The 22,480-nt window shown below is 28.9% G+C and overlaps 1 protein-coding gene across 2 annotated transcripts in view; it reads left to right on the top strand.

Annotated features, from left to right (window-relative positions):
- Nucleotides 1-17,193: 17,193 nt before the first annotated feature.
- The window catches only part of LOC142323722 (beta-glucuronidase-like), a 221,518-nt gene continuing 216,231 nt past the window's right edge, over nt 17,194-22,480 (top strand). For both annotated transcript variants that reach the window (XM_075363874.1, XM_075363876.1), the window contains exon 1: nt 17,194-17,327. In XM_075363874.1, the coding sequence (XP_075219989.1) occupies nt 17,308-17,327 (20 nt within the window). In that variant the 5' untranslated portion in view covers nt 17,194-17,307. The remainder of the gene's footprint in view (nt 17,328-22,480) is intronic.

Genomic DNA, 22,480 nt, shown 5'->3' with positions numbered 1-22,480 from the left:
CTGTTAACGCAAAGTTTAGACACTATAAAACGATCATCGCATCAGAATGTTTATATGTTGCGGAAACTATGATTATAGTTAAAGAAGCGAAACTGAAAAAATAATTAAAAAAAAAAGAAAAATTTTGTAAAAGCTTTTAGGAGGTAATTGTAAAAATAATCAGAATGTTGAAAAAAATTAACCACAAATTTTAAAACATGTAATATAAGACAAATATTAAAAATTAAAAACCACGACTGGCTAAAAAACACATTGCTGTTTAATATAGGATAATTAAAGAGCGTGCGGGTGATAACCGTATATAGTATTTGTGTATAGTTTCTTCCAAACTTTTTAAATTTATATAAACATATATATATATATATATACTAGCCGACCCATCTAGCCAGAACCTGGACTCTCGAAGCTCAGGTCAGCCCAGGCGAATCCCGCCAAGTTATAGATACCCAGTTTTTCAGGTTTATAAAAACCTGAAAAACGATCTTTGACGGCGAAAAATTCATAACTTATTTCATTGTTACGGTGACAGAAATATAATAATGAAGTAAAAGGATTAATCTATTCTTTCCTTAATAAATATTTTTAATTCACAACTTCGCCCTCCTTGGGGACGAAGAAATAATGAATATTTTCAATATTTTAACCTTTAAGGGAGCTAGGGTCTCGTTGATGGCTTATAACCTTCCCTGGGATAATAAGAATATATCCTGCAAATTTTAAAGCAATTGGTCGGTTGGTTCTCGCGTGATGCGATAACAAACAGACAATCTTTATATATATATATATATATATATATATATATATATATATATATATATATATAAATATTATATAAATATATAAATATTATATATAAAATATAAATATAAATATAAATATATTTATAAATTTTATAAAATATAAATATAATTTATATTTATATTATATATTTATATTATATATTATATATTAATAATAATAATAATATATTAATAATATATTAATAATAATATATAATATAATATATATTATATAATAATAATATAATAATATATAATAATAATATATATAATAATAATAATATAATATATAATTATATAATAATAATATATATTAATAATATATAATAATAATAATATTATATATTTATATTATATATTATATTTATATATTAAAATATAAATAATTTATAATTTTATAAAATATAAATATATATATAAATATTATAAATATATATATATATATATATATATATATATTTATAAAATAAATATATATATTTATATATACATATATACCCACGTTTCTGAATAACCGCGATCTGTTAGATCGAGAGTGTACCTGTTGCTGCAAAAGTTAGCCTTCAACCTACTAACCAATATCCCGTTTGAATTTTGAAAATCGGACAATTGTTTACAGAGATATTATAAAAGCATCCCATTGCACCTTCCAAAACAGGGCCATCCCCCTTTTGTTACCAGTTGATGGTGATGATTGGTCTCTAGCCTCATACAAGGTGCTTGCATACCTCACCATTCTTCCCTTATACGCAGTTCCCACAGGAAGCCCATTATTGTTAAACAGACATTTATTTAATATTACTATATCTAACGTAAATTTTAGCGTAAATTATGTTTAACATTTATATTTAACTTATTTAACGTAAAATAATTCTATTATTTTTGTAGAGATATTCATTCGATTAATTCAAATCATTCGGTTTAAACTCAAACCGTTTGAGTTATAAGAGTGATAGAAACTCACAGTTCCCAGTTCATTAGTTCAATTCATTAAATATTGTGCTTTAACCAGCAAATTTCCACTACTACATTATATAAATTTTTTTCTAGATTTTTCGAAATAAAATATATATTTAAAATCCTTCTCAGTTATGCCAAAAAACATGGGTAAAAATTTGGTTGCGATTGAACGAGTAGTTTTTTTGTTTATCCTGTACAAAAAAAAACCCTCTGCTCCTTTAATAATAGTATAGATATATGTAATCATATTTATATAGTCTATGACACTCCCGGTAACGTAAAGATTCCAAAACGGGGTCTTACATCTAAATCGGTTGAGTCGTTAAGCTGCTACAGTGGAACAAATATATATACATACACCCTAAATACATTACACTCCTTTTAGGACTGTCGTGTAAAAAAAGAATTAGACAGTAAAAACGTTTTACGCACAGTTAAAACTGTGCGATCCTTAAGCTCTTAAAAAAACATACACGTAACATAAACTGAAACTTATAAACATAAACTGAACTCTTAAAGCATACAGGTGATTTGTACATGTCGATATGTTTTTTTATATAGCAGTATTGAGAAGGTAATGTGTTTGTACGTGTACTATATTTTTATTTAATTTCTTATTTTATTTCGTTTAGACCATCTAAGGATCCACACACAGGATGCTTAAGGATCGCATCCTGTGTGTGGATCCTTAGATGGTCTGAACGAAATAAAATAAGAAATTAAATAAAAATATAGTACACGTACAAACACATTACCTTCTCAATACTGCTATATAAAAAAAAACATATCGACATGTACAGATCACCTGATTGATTTTTTAAGAGTTCAGTTTAAACACATGCAATTTTAATTAATATGTGAAAAGATTAAGAGCATTAGATATAACGGTCTTTCTTTCTTTCTTTTTCCTGTTTAGCCTCCGGTAATTACCGTTCAGATAATATTTCAGAGAATGATATGTATGAGTGTAAATGAAGTGTAGTCTTGTACAGTCTCAGTTCGACCGTTCCTGAGATGTGTGGTTAATTGAAACCCAACCACCAAAGAATACCGGTATTCACGATCTAATATTCAAATCCGTGTAAAAATATATTACTTTATTAGGACTTGAGCGCTGGAACTCTCGACTTCCAAATCAGCTGATTTGGGAAGACGCGTTCACCACTAGACCAACCCGGTGGGTAAGATATAACGGTCTAGGTAAAAAAAATTATAATTTTTAAAACAAAAATGACACTAAAGAAAATTTTTTGGTATTTTTCTTTTGTCATTAATTAATATAAAAGAAAATCAAGTAAATAATTTATTAAAATAAATTATTTTTTTATTATTAAATTCTTGCTCAAAAAAATTAAATGAACTCTTTGATGTTAAATAAAATAAACCTTTGTGGATTTAATAAAATAATTGCTACAGTTCGAAAGTTGTCATTGCATTATTATAATTTAGCTATCATTTTTTGATCCAATATGATCATTGGAAAAATAATGTGACTCATAGAAAATGCGAGTATTCTATAAAATTACTAAATGTGTTTTAGATTTAACAAAACGAGCAATTAAAAGCACTGTCAAACATTCCTTCCCAGCTGACGTGACGTAAGCCATGCTTGTTTGCGCCGTACACAGTTCTGATTATGTGAAAAGGAAATCATTTTTTTAATAGGTTGTAATTCTGTAAAGGAGATAAAAATTGGCAAAAAGGGCGTTGTACTTGCCCTTTGTTTTTAAAAAAAATATATTTGTAGGCATATTCTGTGAGTTTCTAATTTATTTAAGAACGTAACTCCGCCAGCCGAGGCGAAAAATTTTTAAATTGGAGAGAAAAGAAAACATGCCCGACCATCTAAAGCGAAGAACGCACTAATTATAGAATTCGATTTTATTTTTTCTATTTTTTTATAGAATTTCTTGTAATTCAAATTTAAAAAATACTATTAACGTTTAATTTCATTACAGTTTGTCTTCTACTGGTCATTCAAGTTGAGCTTGCCAAATATGCTAAACTTCTATTTATAAATAAATGCTGATTTTAAAACAAGAATATGTTTTTTTATTACTGTTTATATTTTAATTATTATAATGCATAAAATGTAAAATTTTGTGAAAAATAGTAATTATAATGCTCATTAATATGATTAGTATAATGAAATAATCTGATGTGGACACCATGTGACTTTCTTGTACGCCTATTAAATTACATATACACATTTTTTTAAAATGAAAAGTACTTAAAATTTTATTTCATTAATAACTTATGATATTCTTTCATATTTTTTTTATTCTTATTATTGAACTATTATTTATTGTATTTTTTTTTACAATTATTAATAAATTAATATATTTAAATTAAAAAAAAAAAACTTAACAAAAGTAGATGAAGTCGGATTCGAATAAAAGTCGCCTTCCCCTTGTAAGATTCAAATATTTCATTAATTAAAATTTTATTTGGCTATAACTCTGAAACCAATGAAAATAAGTACTCTTATGATATATCGCCGAAAAGCTATCAACGAGGGCTTATTACTGCAGTTAAGAAAAAGTACATAATCCAAATTTGGACTTTTTTGTACACTTTTGGTCCAGTCGATTGCAATCAAAAAGGAAGGTGCATAATTAGATGTTACAACATCCTAAATCGAAAATGCCAACATGTTACGGCTAATCGTTTTTGAGTTATGCGAGATACATACGTACGTACAGACATCGCGCCGAAACTAGTCGAAATGGATTCAGGAAGGGTCAAAATGGATATTTCCGTTGAAATCTGAAACCGAAATTCTCACGATCACAATACTTCGTATAAGGAAGTAATAAACGAAATATGTTATTTTATATGTAGTAAATTTAATGCTCTTCTAACTGAATAAAATAATTCACAGTTAATTTATATAACCTTTCAAATTTATTTATTTTTTTTAAGAGTTACTTACTAAGAAAATGGCAAGTAACAGGTATATAATACAAACACATGAAATTCTAAATAGAATACTGAACATCTGATAGGCATATTATTATTTTGATTTTTTATTATATAAACTGCTAGTTCATTGCCTCCTCAATAACAAGCACTCGTTCAGAATATAAATTACCGATGATCTCATGACCACACGCTTATATTTGCTCCACACTAGCATAAATATCTTCCTCTCTTTCGCTTCATCTTTTTTTAATTTTTGTTCTTGTTGTAGTTCTGTGGGTGGTTGGTTTTGTCTGGCGTACGAATAATGCTGTATTTAAATAGCTATACATTGAAACTCTTTTTAAAAAAATGTAAACCGATTATTTCTCATTAAACTGTTATTATTTAATTTCAAAACATGAACGTTGTCATTAACTGTGCAAAAAATAAATAATTTAAAATCTTACGGCCATTTCGATTGTTAAACTATAATCATCACTGAGGAATTAATATGATATACGGAGTGTATCGTGAAGTTCTCCCCGGATTTTCATAACCTATACTATTTGTGAAAATAATAGAAAAAATTCATATAAACATAAGTCGTAAAATGTTTCGTTTGCAAGTTACAGCTAGTGAAAAATTTCGCTCGGATTTTAGCAACCCCGGTAAGGTGATGTCGTTCTGACATTTTTAGGACATTAATTAAGGAACAAACATAGTGATTTCTTATGGCTTTTCACCTGAAAAATCGAATAAAATAGGTTCCAGAACGGTATTTGTGCTAGTTTTTGAAATATCTGGCGTGAAAAGCAATAAATTAGGTTAAAAAACCCTGTTTTTTATGTTTGACTTAGAATAACTTTGTTAAATGGGTAATAAACGCATAAAAATGTTAGAGAATTTAATTTAACGAAACTGTGTAAGATAAGTAGAATGAAACAAAGAAAATTTATTAAAAATTGCAATTTTATTTAGAAACAGTGCATTACTACATTTGTCAGAAAAGTTAAAAATTTGTTAAAGATTTGTTAGAAATTTGTTAAATTTGTTAACAGCAGTTTTTATTGATAAAAACTGCTGTTAAAAAATTTTAAAAAAATGGAAGTTACACAACAATTGTAAAATAAAAATAACTTCGTAAATAATGTTTTTATTAATGACAGAGATACAATGAATTACTTTTGACAAAATATTGTTTCAAAGTTGGCAATAAAATAACAACAGCTGATCAACAGTGAGCATTACTGTATTAGTGTTTAAATCATTCTGTAAAGTACATAAGTTTATCGGGTACTGTGAATTGTGCTGAAGTTAGGGAAGTTTTTCTGTGAAATTTAATTTTTATGTGATCGGTTTTCTGTTGAAGTAATGCTGAACTTATTTACAGTAGAGGAATACACGATATGGTATTGATTTTGGCTATGTGTAATTATAATGCCAGAGCTCCTACAGTAAAATATGAAATACGTTTACTGAATAGCAGGATTCCAGATCCTAAAACAACTACCGCGATTTTTCGCAATTTTCGGGAAACAGTTTCATTATCTAAGTATTGGTACTAGCTACGAACGATCTGTCCAACACGACGCTGTTATTGATGAAATATTATCGATGCAGCCCAGGCGTCAGTACACGACGTCTTTCTAAGCGGATTGGAGTTTCGTATTCGATGGTTTGAAGGACACGTAAACAAAACAAGTTTTATCCTTATCATACAGCCAGTTCAATATCTACACCCAGGAGACGGTCCGCTTCGCTTGGAGTTCTGCAACTGGTGGAATGCAAATCGACAATTCTGCAAATACGTTTGGTTTACCGATGAGGAAAATTTATCTAAAGATGGCGTCAAAAACTTATGCAGCATACATGGGCAGAACTAAACTCTCATGAAACGTTGAAAGGTAATTTTCAACACCGATTTAGCGTCAATGTACGGTTCGGCCTTCTTCACAATCAGCTGTTTGGACCGATATTTCCTGGCCTCTTAAATGCTGAAGTTTACTTACACTTTCTTCCAGAATTTCCGCAGCTGCTTGAAGATGTTCCTCCAGCGCTGAAACGCAAAGTATACTTCGAGCACGATGGCGCCTCCCCACTTCCCTTGTGTGCCGTTTCCACTTGAGGTTCACATTTCTGACTACCAAGATCGCCTGATCTAACACTTTTAAATTTTTACGTCTGGGGATGGGTGAAAAATATTGAATAATAAACAAAAATACATTCTCGTGAGGAATTAATTGTCCGTATTACAGTTGCGGCTGAGCAACTTACAGTCAGCCATGAAAAACTAAAAAGAGCAACAAAAGCAGTACAGACGTGTGTCAAGAAATATGTTGAAAATGGCGGGCTTATTTTTTAACATTCATTATAAACTAGTACGTATAATGCACTTTGGTCTAGTGTACTGATTATAAATAAAATTCCAATTTTCCTAACGTTTCTTTGTTTTATTCAACTTTCCTTACACTATTTTGTTCAGAATCAAATGCTGTACAAGTTTTAAGTATTTTATGTGTTTATTACTCATTTAACAACGTTATGAATAATTGAATCTGTTCTGAAATTTTTAGTCTAAATCTGAGGTGAATTCCAAATAGAAATTTTTAAACTGCTTCAATTACAATAAAATTCCTATTTTACAGAAATATTTATTCAGGCCGATGGTAATTCTGATAACACGAGTTTGAGTGAAGTAATTGTATATTTTTACGTTCCTTTTTGTGCAGAATAATATTTAATTATTTACTACACTTCTTCACAGATATTTATTAAAATAATTTTGTTTAATTTAATTTATTTGCGTAGCTATGATTGAAAATCTAAATGTACAATCATATTATGGATGACTGCTATTACAAAGTAACAGGAACTATAACGATGTAACTTTTTTAATTAATTAGATAACTCGCTAATTCTTCATAAAATTGTTCTGTTTAAGCAAAGGGCGGTACGCTTTTCTTTTCTTTTTTTTATAGAAATCATACATTTAAGATTTTTCGTGAATCCAGATGTTCTTATTGCAGATGAGTGCTTTTGTAGTTCATTTCTAATAATTTTCTTTTTTTTTAAATTCATTTGTTTTCTGTTTATAATTCTTGAACGATTTTTCCAGATTTTAAATGTTTCATAGATTTAATTATTATAATTTTATTTTATCTTAAAAACTAAATTTTACGTATTTTAAATATTTTATTAGTATATGACAGTATTTATTTAGTAATTAAAACTTATGCATTATCCGAAAACTGGGAAATACAATAATTTTTGTCATTAACTCATGCTATACTCCAATGAAATAAAATTTAAAAAAAAGCTGACAACATAGTTGTAGGACTTTCCCATCAGGCGGCTAAAGCCGCATCCAGGAAAGTCCTAAAACAACTGTGGGTTGTTTCTGATGCACGGCTCACACATACTTAATTTAAAATATTTGTAATTTTATTTAAGTATAATATTTTTTCGTTTATTTAATTCAATGGTTCTAACTAAAGCGCGCCGCATACCGTATTTAATTCGCGCGGGTGTGGCGGCACTAGCGGCGACGGTCGGCACTAACTAAACTAGGTAATTTCACAACTTATATAGAACAAATTTCTCTTGTACGGCAGACTAGTGTAGCCGTGGGGCTTAACGCACCAGGTACGTAGTCATCCGAGCGGTCAAATTCGAGACCCAGCCAGACCGAGTTACTTATTTACACTTTAAATTTGATTATTTATTTAATTCTACCGATCACCTGTGACGTCACAACATAGCAGTAGTTTAGAGCATTTTTTGGAGTGGGGGTGCGATTTTGTAAAAGCTTTTTTTGCAAATATTGTTATTTTTTAATTGTTAACAAATGTGTCTAAGAAAAGTATGACCTTACTTAGCAAAATCTCGAGATATTGAGGATGACCTTGCTCTATACCCTCACCCCCTTGACCTTTTAAGTTGAAAATTTATTGGAATCAAATATAGAATTAATCTATATAGATGATCTATAGAAGTAATCTGACCAAGTTTGGGTAAAATCGGGCCAGTGGTTCTGGAGATATAAGGTAATTTGGAGGCCAACACCGAACACACATATACGCGCGCGCGCGTACATACATACATTAACATCCGGAAAATTTCCATCCGGTTTTTTGGTTCCTTAGGTGTCAAAATGTCAAGATCCGGTGAAAACCGCATATTCCCAAATTGGATTGATTACAAAACTTTCTTTTCTAGAGCTATAACTTTGCTATAGCGCTATCTAGACGGAAAAGTAAAAAATAGCGATCTGTGCCCTTTTTTCTTTTATTTAATAAAAAAAGTTGATTTTGTCTACGTAAAATTATAATAAAACTGTACACTTACTTTAGTTTTATCTTCGTCATAAGATTGTATTCTTTGAACAGAAATTGGAAAATTGGTTTGTTGTTCACAAATTCGGAAAATATAGATTTGATTACATGCGTTCTGTTATAATAAAAATATTAAATCTTCTTAGTTTTTAAAAGTGTGAGTGCGTAACAGCAACTGGTTTTTACAAATATTAAAACATTGTTAATTACATTACACATAATAGTTACAACCAGTTGTCAGTGAAAAGTTTAGTAAAACCTTGCCGAACGAAAATTCTTCTTATTATTATTACTATTATTAATCTTTTTTATGAGATTTTAGGGGCATCGACTACATTGGTCATTAGTCCCTTCCCACATCAATAAAAAGATAAAATATTTCTTTTCCTTCCGCGTTAATTCACTAGTAATATAGTCAGTAGACTAGTTTTGTCAAAACAGATCATCTAAAAATAGACTTTTAAAAAGGTTATTAAAATCCCAGAAAGAAACACAAAATGACAAGGGTGTAAAGGGCAATTGTCACTTAAAAAAATAGTTAAAGCTAATATGCTAAAAACACTTCAAAAACACGTTCAAATACCTTAAAAAGCTCAAACTATTTCTAACAAAATGTTTTCAATACTATGAAAATAAATTCAATGTCAAATACAAGAAATTCTTTTATTGATATAATTGAAACGAAATTTCTTCAAAAGTTCATAAAAACCTATCTCATCCACTAATTCTATCGCCTAGCTCCTTCCCCAGGCTATCCCTTCCTTCCTCGTTCTTCGGTCTCCCCGAAGGCTTCAATGTCGAACCCCTAGACATTCGAGGCCTCGGAGACGGAGCTTCCCGACCCACCGCAACAAACTACGGAGGACGTCCCTCCGTCAGCACTGGCCCAGACGGCACGGCCAGCAGCGCACGAGAGCCAATAATAATAATATTAATATAGAGAAATAATAATAATTATTATTGTTGTTATTATTATTAATAATTCATCTGTAAGTTATTATCTATGGCTACTACTTAACTCAGATTATTACATATTACATGTTTGTATAATATATTTGAATATTATTGACTTAATACAGTTGCTATTTATAGATTTTATATGTATGTTTAGTAATCTGAGTATACATATGTATATAATATATATAACTATAATATCTAGTATACGTCATTATAATATAATTAGTTGAATAATGTCATTATTGCATATTAAAATTACATAAGACTTTAAGGGATTATTTTTATGTTTTAAAGTTCCCTTAGGTCATGTGACCATTATTTGATGGCCGACCAGATTAATACTCACATATTATGTTAAGGTAATCATAATTTATAATCTTACACATTTTCCTAATTTTCTTAAATTAAAAAATGTGTTTTTAAATATGCAAGTGCCGCGATTGAATTTATAAATTATTGTACAAGAAAGAATTTTAATTCTTACTCCTAGTTTATTTAAAATCTACAAAGCCATTTTCATATCAATTTAAAATTTAGTACTTTCACATTTTTAAAAATTTTTAGCTTTCTCTTACAGTATGTCACGCATAATAATTTTAGTAACAACTATAATTTCATAAAATAATAAATAATTATTCATTTTATTTTTGAAATATCTTGAAATTATTGTAAAATATTAATTAAGTAAATACTTAAAATTAATAAAACAGTAAACCTTATTTAAATCTCACTTACTCTTATTATTATTTCATTGATTATTTTTTTTAATATTTATTTTTTTATATACTTATTCCTTATTGATATTGTTATATTATGATGTTTAACAATCGAAATGACCATCTATTTTTTGATCGGTCCAAAATTTAATAAAAAAAATTCCCTTTCGGCACGCCGGAAGGCGGAGGTAGATTTCACCGGTGCTAAGTAGGGGATAAAAAAGATTTCCACCTTAAAGTTAAGAAAAACTTCAAATTTACTTAATACGACAACAGTTGTTAATACGACAAATGTGAAAAAAGTTTCACATGTTTATACGCAAGCCCTACAATCTTCTTACAATTCCAGCAATATTTTGGTCATGCCTTGCCGTAAGGGTTGGTCATATCAAAACTTATTTGGGACAAAAGTTTTAGGTAATGTTTAGAGAAATAACGACCACTTTATACCGATTCGATACTGTGCCTAATAAAGAAGGTATGCTTTTTTTTGTCTTCGAAACCTCAATTTTTCCACCCCCTTTGGTGATCTCAAAAAACTTTACTTAGATAGGTTTTAGGCCCTTATCCAAAGAATAGTGTAAATTTTAAACGAATTCGATATTTTACTTAATAAGAAAGTAATAGAGATATTTTGTTTTATCGAAAAAGCCCCCCCCCTTTCCACCTTAAGGTCCGATTTTTCCCATTAACAAACTCGACCGAGATTTTGGGTCGTTATATTTTATGTATCAGTTTGAAATTGATTCGCGCAAATTACTGCAGTTCTCGTGTCCACAAGAAAGTGAAATATATATATATATATATATATATATATATTTCACTCTTTTAGATATATATTTCATTTTAGATATTTATATTCATCACTATATATTTCATTTTTTAGATATTTATATATATATATATATAAACGTTTGAGCTGACTGTGGTTTTGGGGTCTGGGGGATGTTAAACACGAAAATATGTCGAAATTTTCCGTAAGTCGAATCTTGGTACCTATTACAATAGGTAGTTACCTTATCAAATCTATCTAAAAATAGCATAACTGTTTTTTTTGTGTAATACGTTATGGTATATGAGACTAGTCAAAATACATTTCCTGTTCTTTAATCATTTAAATGTTAATTTTCTCTTTATTCTGTCTGTTATTACATTTTCTGATATATATTAAAATAATGAACCAACAATATTAATGGATTTTAAAGAGTATGATATCTTTTCAATGACTATGATATCTATAATACCCAAACGTATTATAAATTAAGACTACGTTTTTAAGTTATCTCAAATGATATAACAGCAACTGTCTCTTTTTTCCAAGTGATTTAACAAAAAAAAACGTTTTGCTTCAGTTATCTGTTTATTCAACAAAGCTTCTTTTGTTATATTTATGTTTTCCAGATGCGTTTTGACTAATTTCCACTGTATTCACACCTTTAATTTTTTAAGTACCCTTCCGTCATCTGTCAAGTTATTATTTATCTAGTTGTTTTATTAATATTTATTATTGTATTTATATAATATCATCCTAGTATCACTGAACAAACTATGCAAGTTCATACACATCCATACTCAAACCTTCATACTTGTACGTATTTATTCGGGGTTATTAAACAACATCGTATGTTTAGTTGAACGTGTTACAAATGAGAATGATGCTGTTTAGTTTTTCTAGGAACACGGTATACTATACAATCCGCGAAGGTGTAAACGACATGATTTTAAAAATGGGTGGACGGGACCGGTATATGTGCTCCAAGAAAAGGTATAGAAAATTAAAAGTTACGCTAAAATACATTTCTGATCGTTTAAATTAGCATTTCGGAAAATAGTATTCTTAATTTACGCTCGGGAAAATGGCGTAGCATCAGTCAAGTTTTGTGAACCCGAGTTAGTAACTGACCTCATCGCTTTTATGGACTTGAGTTAATATATATTCACGTGGTTTGCACTAACGATTTTATTGGCAGTCATCGGCGAACCCGATATAACAGTTGAAATCAACGAGAGTATGTTTACGTGAAGAAAACATAATCTTGGCCGTATAATACCACAGTTACGGGTGGTTATTGCCGTAAAAGTAAGAAATGTTTTTTGGTCACAGTGCCAGATAGAGGAGCGCAATTTTTAATGCCTTTGATAACAAATTACACAAAAGCGGGATCGACAATTATTCAGACGAATGGCGGGTATATCAGGGAATTATAATCCTGCCGGTAAGCTAAACAGTTAATCATTTGCAAAATTTTATAGACCCACAAACGGGAGCCCTCAAACAAACTATAGAAAATACATGGAAATTAGCGAACACCATAAAAAATGCGGTGGGGTACACATAGAGGAATGATAGATTTGTATCTTGCAAAGTTTATTTGACATCACGGATAATGAGATCGTGATTCATTTCAGAAAATCCTCGCTGATATTGCCGTTTACTGGACTTCTGAACAAAAGATAAGCCAGTATTTAAAATGATACAATAGCTAAAAAAATAGATCAACTAAAAAAAATCATCATTTAAAATATCTTAACACACATTGGTTATTACACATAACGTAATGGTAACAATATTTTATTTTTAACGTAATTCAAAAACATACATTTAATTCACAAAATCTTCAGTACTTGCAGAACATAATTCTATATAATTGTAAACCAGTTGAAGACTGCAATTAGTGTTTCTTGACACAACGGTAGAGTACCGGTTTTTAAGCCAGTATAATAATAATGTCTCACGAAATCGCTTACGGATTTTATAATGATCGATCAACTTTAGCTCTTTTCTTTTTATATTAATCTTTAGTACCCTTATCTATAAAAATAAAAGACAGTCTTCGTTTTGTGTGTGCCCTAATAACTCAAAAACTACTCAACCAATTTCGTTGAGAATTTTACAGTTTATTATTATTTATCCCGGAAGTGTTTATGTGTTATTATTTCCATATGTTGAAGACCGACAGATAGAAAATCTAAAACACAGACCACCGCAATCATAATAACTGTCTGAGGAAGTCGATTTTGACATAGACAACGATCGATATAGACAATAACAATCGATATCTCTCGATATATATATGTATTCAACGACATTAAATTTAGTAAAAGAAGTTTCAGGTTATTTGTTTATACGTTTATTACTTCCTTACACAAAGGAAAGGACGTATTGTGATCGCGAAAAATTTCGGTTTTCAGATTTCGACGGAAATATTCATTTTGACCATCCCTGAATCCATTTTAACTAGTTTAGTTGGCGTGACGTCTTACCCACGTACGTATCTCTCATAAGTCAAAAACGATTAGCCGTAAAATGTGAAAATTATGGATTTAAGAGTGTTGTAACAACTAGTTGTACACCCCGCCCCCCCGTATTGATTGCTATTAATATGAAAAAATATCAGAAGTTATTAATGAAATAAAATTTTATGTACTTTTCATTTAAAAAAAAAAAATGTGTAAATTTAATCTAATAGGCGTACAAGGAAGTCGTGTGTTGTCCACATCAGATTTTTTTACGATTTATATAATAGTGAGATTGGTGAGGTTTGAACTGTGATAAACATTCCGGCGGTCATAAGAAGAAAGAAAGAAAATTAATACTGTACAATTTATTGTTTTCGTAATATTATCCGTTTCATTGTTTTCGGAAGTTACAAAAATGTAAAAAAACGGAAATAATAATATTAATATTTATATACAAGAAAATACTTTTATAATTTAAAAATAACAATGCGTCCAGAACGACAAAATATTGGTCGACACAAAATTCGAACCAAGAGAGTGAGAGACGGAAGAAATGAAACAGAGGAAGAAACAGCACAACGAAATGAATGAAATAGATTAAATTTATGTCACAGTTACGGGCTACAAGATCATCACAAGAGCGTGTATATAAATAAAAGAAAATTTTGTTTTGTGTGTGCTAACTCATTAATTGCCTACCACCGATTTCACTGAAAATTTCACACTTTATTAATCGTGAAATCGTTGCGAGTATGTGGATTGAATTTGGAACATCCATGTTTTTCTCATGGTCAGTTACACGTTGCATGTAGGAAATCCTTGCGATTTGTCTATATATTCGCCAAATAGAACATCGTATATCCCAAATCATTGCAATGATTTTGATTTATTTAATTGAAATACAAGTAATATTGAATTGATATTTTACTTTTTTTTTATTTTCGTAATATAATTTATCAAATATAATACAAAATTTATGTAACTCATACTCAAATTTAGCAACAACGAAGGATTGCCGGGTTCACTAGTAACCCGTAAAATGATTTGGCACAATTATTACCAGTCAAAAAATTGTAATATTTAATAATTTTTTTTTTTAACAATAATTTACTGTACACCTAAATCTACAAAACTATTTTCATGAAAAGAAAACTTTTAATCGTTATATTTTTATCAACTATATTTTTTAGTACAGATATTTCTTTAAAATGTGATATCTTAATAAAAAATATTTTTTAAATACATTTTTTTGCAAGGATCAGAAGTTTACAAAGCATTAACCAATAAAGATAAAATTTACCTTAAACTGTGAGAAAGGTTCAATATTGTTAGTAATATATAAACAATAGACTTGGAATTAACTACCCTTGAAAAAATCTCTCTTATATCATATGATCTGTCTGATCCATGAGCATGTACGTAGATGTCAGCACAAGATTCGACATTTTCATCTTCATCTAAGTTCCATGTTTTTCGTGGTACTGGAATTGGAAGCTCTTGGCTATGTGGCACTGGCCGCATGGCAGAGGGAATATCAGGGTATTTAACAGTACGTCTAGTTTTAGCTGTTAATCCCAGATATCTTTATTACACAAAAATAACAGTTTGTGGTGTGATCCTTCGATTCTCTCCAAACCATTGGAATTGCAATGGCATATGATCAAATCCATTTAGCCAATCAGACAACAATGTTGACACAAGAAGCTCAGCAAATATGAGAAGCCCAAGATTTGTCCTGATCACCTAATTTACATCCAAAATACAGTTCATACGACTTTACTATCAGTTGAGTTATATTTCTTTTCTGAGATTTCAACGTTACCTCATCACAAATGCAGCAGAAATTGTAATGCAGCTGCGGGGCATTATTAATACATTGCGATAACTAATATTGTTTGAAAAGAAACACTATAAATACACTAATTTAATAAACATACACTCGCTTTACTGAACAAAATTAACCTGCAAATACGAAAGCCAGCTACAAAACTGATGTTACACATTCGAGAACTCGCACTTGAGTGAGAATTAAAAATATTTCTCTAGTCTGCACGACAGTTTATAAGTAAATATAATAACAACAGAAATACATAATGAGTGGATGATACGTTTAAATATGATGAAAATAGGATGAATTGAGTTACATTCTTGTTCATTTTAATTAGTGTGTAAATAATAAATCTGATAACTAATGTCTAACAAATTAAAGTGACAACAATTAAGGGACTGGAATAAATAATCAAAAGCTATTTAGTTGATAAATAATATAGTAAAATACATTCACAAAATGCTACGGAATTGATGATACTACCTGAAAATAAGAATGGTAGTTACAAAAAAACTAAGCTTGACAGAAGAATTTTGATTTCATGTTTGAAATTAGCGTGAAAAATACTTTAAGAATCAATCATTTACTCTCATTTAACAAAATCATTGTTGATCAGTGTTACCTAATTAAAATTTTCAATTAGACTGCTAAGAAAATATATATATTTGTATTTTTTCTAAATTTATAATAAAAAAAAATCTTATATCAAACGAATTGTTATATCATCATTTTATAATAATAAAAAAAATCATTTTAAAGTAACTTTGAAAAGTTAAGCTTGGATAATAAAAAACAAGTAATACACAAAATTAAATAAAAAAAAGTTAAACTAAAATTTAACTGTAACCTTTTTTTAAATTTAATTCTATAAACTTAACTTTATTCATCAAAAGTTTTGTGGGTATATTTAAACGTTAATGTAGTAACTACTTTAAAAAAGTAGGGTAAATTATGTTTCTACCAAAGTGGTATTTATTTTTCGTTATATACAGTTGAGAAAAAAGTTTATTACAAATTTAGTTGAGAAAAATTTATTATTGCTTAGGGATGTTATTTTTAACCAGTTTCTTCAGGTCCTATAAGATTTAAACTGTGTATTGCATATTCCGAACTTTGTTGCACGTACTGTACATACACGTAACATGTATACTGAATGTACCGTAGCATATAGATTATTTTGTAACGATAATAATGAATATATAACTATTCTTATTAAAAATTATTTTTTTTATTGTTATTATTTCAATAATTAAAACTTTTAATTATTAAATGAAAAGAAAGAAATCTATTTCACAATATCTTTCATTCATTAAATAACTACGTATAAAGTATAAAATGAATGAATGAATAAAAAGGTGTTATATACATTGTTTACATTTTAAAATTTCCCTTTTGCAAAGATAATTTCCCTGTAACACGGTAACACTGCAGTAAGGACGCTTGCGCTCAGCTGTTTCAACTTGCACCTTATCAGTCGTGTACCGTCTTCTGTTGCAGATGTTTGAATGTTCTGAACGCTGAATGCGGGGTCATATACATATTTACAATTCGTATTTTTCTTTGTCTGTAATTTATTAATCAGATATTTATTTAAAATGTTCAATATTGGATTAAGGTAATTTATTTATTGTTTTTCGTTTAAAATATTTAATTTTTATTTTTTTTTTAGGTAACATTGGTTGGGGATTATTTTTTTATGTTAAATTCATATTAATAAATTAATTGTGTTAAATAAAAAAATATTTTTTTTTTAGTTCTTGAAATTTATATTTATGTTTTTTTTTTATTAATTAAAATAAATTTGTTTATTATTGTTTGTATATATACAAACTACTAGCATCAACATCGCATCTTCGTCTGCTCATATGGTTACTTGCGTTTTGCATCGCAGTCATTTTTTGTATTTTTTAGTCAAGTAACGGGAGGCAGGTGTAGCCAGTCGCGTCGCGCATATTCTAACAGCGGCGATGGCTGTGTTGTTTGAACCGCCTCGCCGTACACCATCGCACCCCTTAAAAAATCAAAAATGGTTCTTTGATATTTACCTGAAGAGAATTTTCAGCCCAAATCTAGTGAGTCTCTTGTTCAGTATATTTGGAAACGAGGAAAGTTTGCAATAATTGTTAAAACTTTTTTATCTTTCTTCAACCCTTTCAAGTTCGAATTTCAGTAAATCTAAAAATTGATTTTTACATGAAGATTACACACACCAAAAATCAAGTCGATATCTACATTTTATACCGAGAAATTAAAAAAGTAGTAAATTTCATAATTACTTTACCTTAACCCTCTAAACTAGGAATTTCAAAAAAATTCCTTTGTCAGCGTGCACTAATACCTTATTCAAATTTTTACCACTTCAGCTCCATTAGCTTTTACTAGACGTTGATTATAAATGACTCACTACATGTTATCTGTTCCTATAAAACAATTTATCCTGACTGACTGACTGATTTATTAACTCCTAGCAAAAACTACTGAAGTTAAATTGATGAAAATTTGTGTACATCTTCTTACGGTGCAAGTGCGCACTAAGAAAAGAAATGTTGAAATTTCGAGTTTAAAGGGTTAAAATGGATTTGAATTTTTTTTCATCTGGTTATTTTTTTGTTTTAATTTTTCGGTAAAGCATATATATATATATATATATATATATATATATAAAGGATATATATATATATCAATCTCTAGATTTTCTGAAATTGAACCTTAAAAGGAGTGAAGAAAGGTAAAAAAAATTTGAACAATAATTGCAAATTTTCCCCATTTCAGACTATTTTAAACGAGATATTCTTTAAATCTGGGCCTAAAAATACTCTTCATATAAATATGAAAAAAAATTTTCGGGTTTTTTGAATTTTTTTTTTTAAGGGATACGACGGTGTATAGCACGGCGAAACCAACCACAGCCACTGTTACTGTATGTTCGACGCGACTGCTGCACCTGCCTCCCGTTACTTGACTAAAAAACATAAAATAAAAGCAATTAAAAAATTTAAAAAGAAATGAGAAACGAAGTACAGTCACCTCCTAGTGGTTGTTATCGGGAAAGGAAATTACATTAAAATATTTTTATTTTATAAAAATATTACATTTTTTATAAAATGAACAGGCATAATTTTTTATTTATCATAATTATTCTCAAAAGCATGAGTTTAATAAACATAGCGAGGTCCAAAGGGCAGAGACCTCTAGCTAGACGGGAAGGGCGATTGAAGCAAGCCATGGACCATCTAAATATCCCGCGATCGCGACGGGAAATTCAAGTAACCATACAGCGCGGGCGAAGCCGCGACGGAGATGCTAGATTGGGGATTGTAATACATTATTTCTTTTGCTTTTGCTTTCAGTTTATATTGGATTATTTCAATTCATTAATAACATGAATCAAAGATTGTTCAATTTTCTTATCTTCCTTTTTTGTTTTTGTTTATTTAACCGCTGAGCAACAATTCGTTATTTATTGTGTATTCCTTCTACATTTTTACTTATTGCTATATCAGGATTTAATGAAAATCTAAAATCAATATTCATTATTAAATTATCTTTTTTTATAAATAAATAAGTTTTCTATCAAAAAAAATATTGCGACTGAACTGCATTGATATCACGAGCGAAGCCGTGACGGGGAACGCTAGTTTTATATATATATATATATATATATATATATAGGGGTATAGATACAACAAATTAGTTTTATTTATTTATTTTTGCGAAGTAGCTAATTTTAGTTACAATGTTATTTTATTATTTTTTTGGATAAGATGAATTTTTGTAGCATGTATCATATTCTAAGCCTGACTGGTTGGGATTCAAATCCATAATCTTCCGTGTTAAGGTAGACTTACTAATTAAATAAAAGAGTTCGGCTATGTTTTCTTATAATAAAAAAATTTCTTCGTTTCATTTTATTATATAAATTTTAATGTTAAAAGTATGAAAATGAAAGACAAATAAATTTCGGTGGTTAACAACGGGAAGGCGTTATCCGTATTGTTAATGTATAAAAAGTTCTATAGATACAAATTAACAGAAAACAGAATAATTAGATAATTTTAACATTCTTTTTTTTTTGTTGTTATGATTTACATAATTCATGTTCTTTTTCAGTTTAACAATACAAAAAAGAAATCAGTAAAATTAAAGATAATATACTGCACAATGTAAAACACTGCATACGTATTGTAATAAAAAATCTGATGTGGACACCACATGGCTTCCTTGTACGCCTATTAAATTATATATACGCTTTTTTTTTAAATGAAAAGTACATAAAATTTTGTTTCATTAATAACTTCTGTTGTTTTTTCATATATATATTTTTTTATTGTAATTTTTTTTTTACAATGAGAGGTTAATTCTCTCATTGAATTTATTTTATTTATTATTTGATTTATTAATAAATCAATACATTTAAATTTAAAAAAAAGTTAAAAAAAAGATGCAAGTCGGATTTTTTGAACCGATGTGCCTTCTTCTTGTAAGATCCAAACATTTCATTAATTAAAATTTTATTTGACTATTACTCTGGAATCAATGAATATATCGTTTAAAATTTTTCAATTAGGGCTTATTACTGCAGTTAAGAAAAAGTCCAAAATCGAGATTTTCTGGATTTTGGGCTTTTTGAACACTTTTTATCCAGTCAATTGCAATCAAAAGGTACACAACTAGACGTTACACACAACAGTCTTAAATCCAACATTTTCACATTCTACGGCTAATCGTTTTTTAATAATGCGAAATACGTATGTACGTACAGACTCAGGCAGAAACTAATCAAAATGGACTCAGGGATGGTCAAAATGGATATTTCCGTCGAAATCTGAAAACCGAAATTTTTCACGATCACAAGACTTCCTTTACTTCATACAAGATGTAAAAAAACTTTATAACTGAAATATAACACGTTACTTACTCTTAAAACCACAATTTCTTTTCAAGAATATTGATAACGCTCTTTACTTTTTAGATTATCGTTTATTTGATTTAAGGTTTTAGGTAGATTTCATAAGAAAGCTACCTATTGTAATGGGCACCATGATTCGACTTCTGAAAAATTTCGACATATCTTCGCGTTTCATATCCCCCAGACCCCAAAACCACCGTCAGTTCAAAAGTGTATAAGTTTATTTATGTATATATATATATATATATATTTATTTATTTCACTTGGTTACGGACACGATAACTGCCGTAATTTTCCGTCAATCATTTTCAAATTGATACATAAAATATAACTACCCAAAAATAATCTCGGTCGAGTTCGTTTATGGACAAGATCGGACCATGGGGATGGAAATGGAGGGGCTTTTTCGAAAAATAAAATATCCCTACAACTTTCTTATTAAGTAAAATATCGAATTCGTTTAAAATGTACACTATTCTTTGGATAAGGGCGTAAAACTTATCAAAGTAAAATTTTTTATCACCAACCATTGGCCTAGGGGATGGAAAAAATGGGGGTCTCAAAGACAAAAAAAGTATACCTCCCTTAATAGGCACAGTATCGAATCGGTTTAAAGTGGTCGTTATTTCTCTAAACATTACCTAAAACGTTTGTCTGAAACAATTTTTGATATGACCAACCCTTACGGCAAAGGTTAACCAAAATGTTGCTGGAATTGTAAGATGGTGGTTGTCATATGCTAATTATGTGAAACTTTTTTCACATGTAGCCATTGTTGTATTGAGTAAATTTGAATTTTTTTCTTAACTTTAAGGAGGAAATCTTTTTTATCCTCTACTTAGCACCGGTGAAATCTTCCTCCGCCTTCCGGCGTGCCGAATGGGATTTTTTTAAACACTCAACGAAAATCGCAATTTATATTTTACATTTTTATATTTGTCAAATTTATAAAATCCGATTATTTAATTTAAAATTAAATTTATGTGTGAGCTTATTTTATCATACATTTGCTCTCCTTATTACTGCGAATTCGAAAAATCATGAAAAATGCAACGTTAAATTGATCTGAAATGTTTAAAATATTAATTAATTTTTATTTCAGTGTCTTTTTGTCTAGTTTATGTGTTTAGTACAAATATGAATGAAAATAAAACGTATACGTAATTGTTGTCTGGAGAATCAACATACGTATGTTTTACCTAAAACTCTTTTTTATCCATTTTCTATATTGCTTTTTTTTTTATATCTACATTATGTATATTATAAAAGGTAAGAGAAATTAATTGAAATGGAACAGAATTCAATTTTTTTCCGGTTCCTAAGTGTAAAGAAAGTGATGTTTTTTATGAAAACAATTCGTGTAAATGTCTTTCTGTCTACTTGATTTAATTAAATTTGCAAGTTATTCCATTACAGTGTACATATCTAGAATTCCTTTTGTCTGTCTCTTAGTGTACATGTATATATTTATTACTTTATTACTGTTATTATTAGTTTACGTTACATATAAAACTAAATGAAATATTAATATATTAAATTAAAAATCTACACAACGTTTTCTTCAACCCATTTTTTTGTTGTTAAATATTACAATGTTTAATCGCGTGTTTATGAAAAGTAATTTAATCAAAATCAAAAACTTGAATAAAAGAGGAAATCTATATATATATATAAAGTTTGATATTTCTTTATATTCAATATATACCAAATTTTTAAAGAAAAATACGGAATTACTTTCGGTCGCATGGTGGGAGTGAGGAGTGAAAATAAATTTTATTTATGTTGGTTAGTATGAGAAGTACGAAAATACCATTCATTGATAAAATTTTAAAAAATGTGGCTCAAAAATCTCCAAAACT

The sequence above is a fragment of the Lycorma delicatula genome, chromosome 4, assembly GCF_047948215.1.
Source record: "Lycorma delicatula isolate Av1 chromosome 4, ASM4794821v1, whole genome shotgun sequence".
In the NCBI taxonomy this organism is placed as follows: Eukaryota; Metazoa; Arthropoda; class Insecta; order Hemiptera; family Fulgoridae; genus Lycorma; species Lycorma delicatula.
This window is presented reverse-complemented; position numbering and strand designations above follow the sequence as displayed.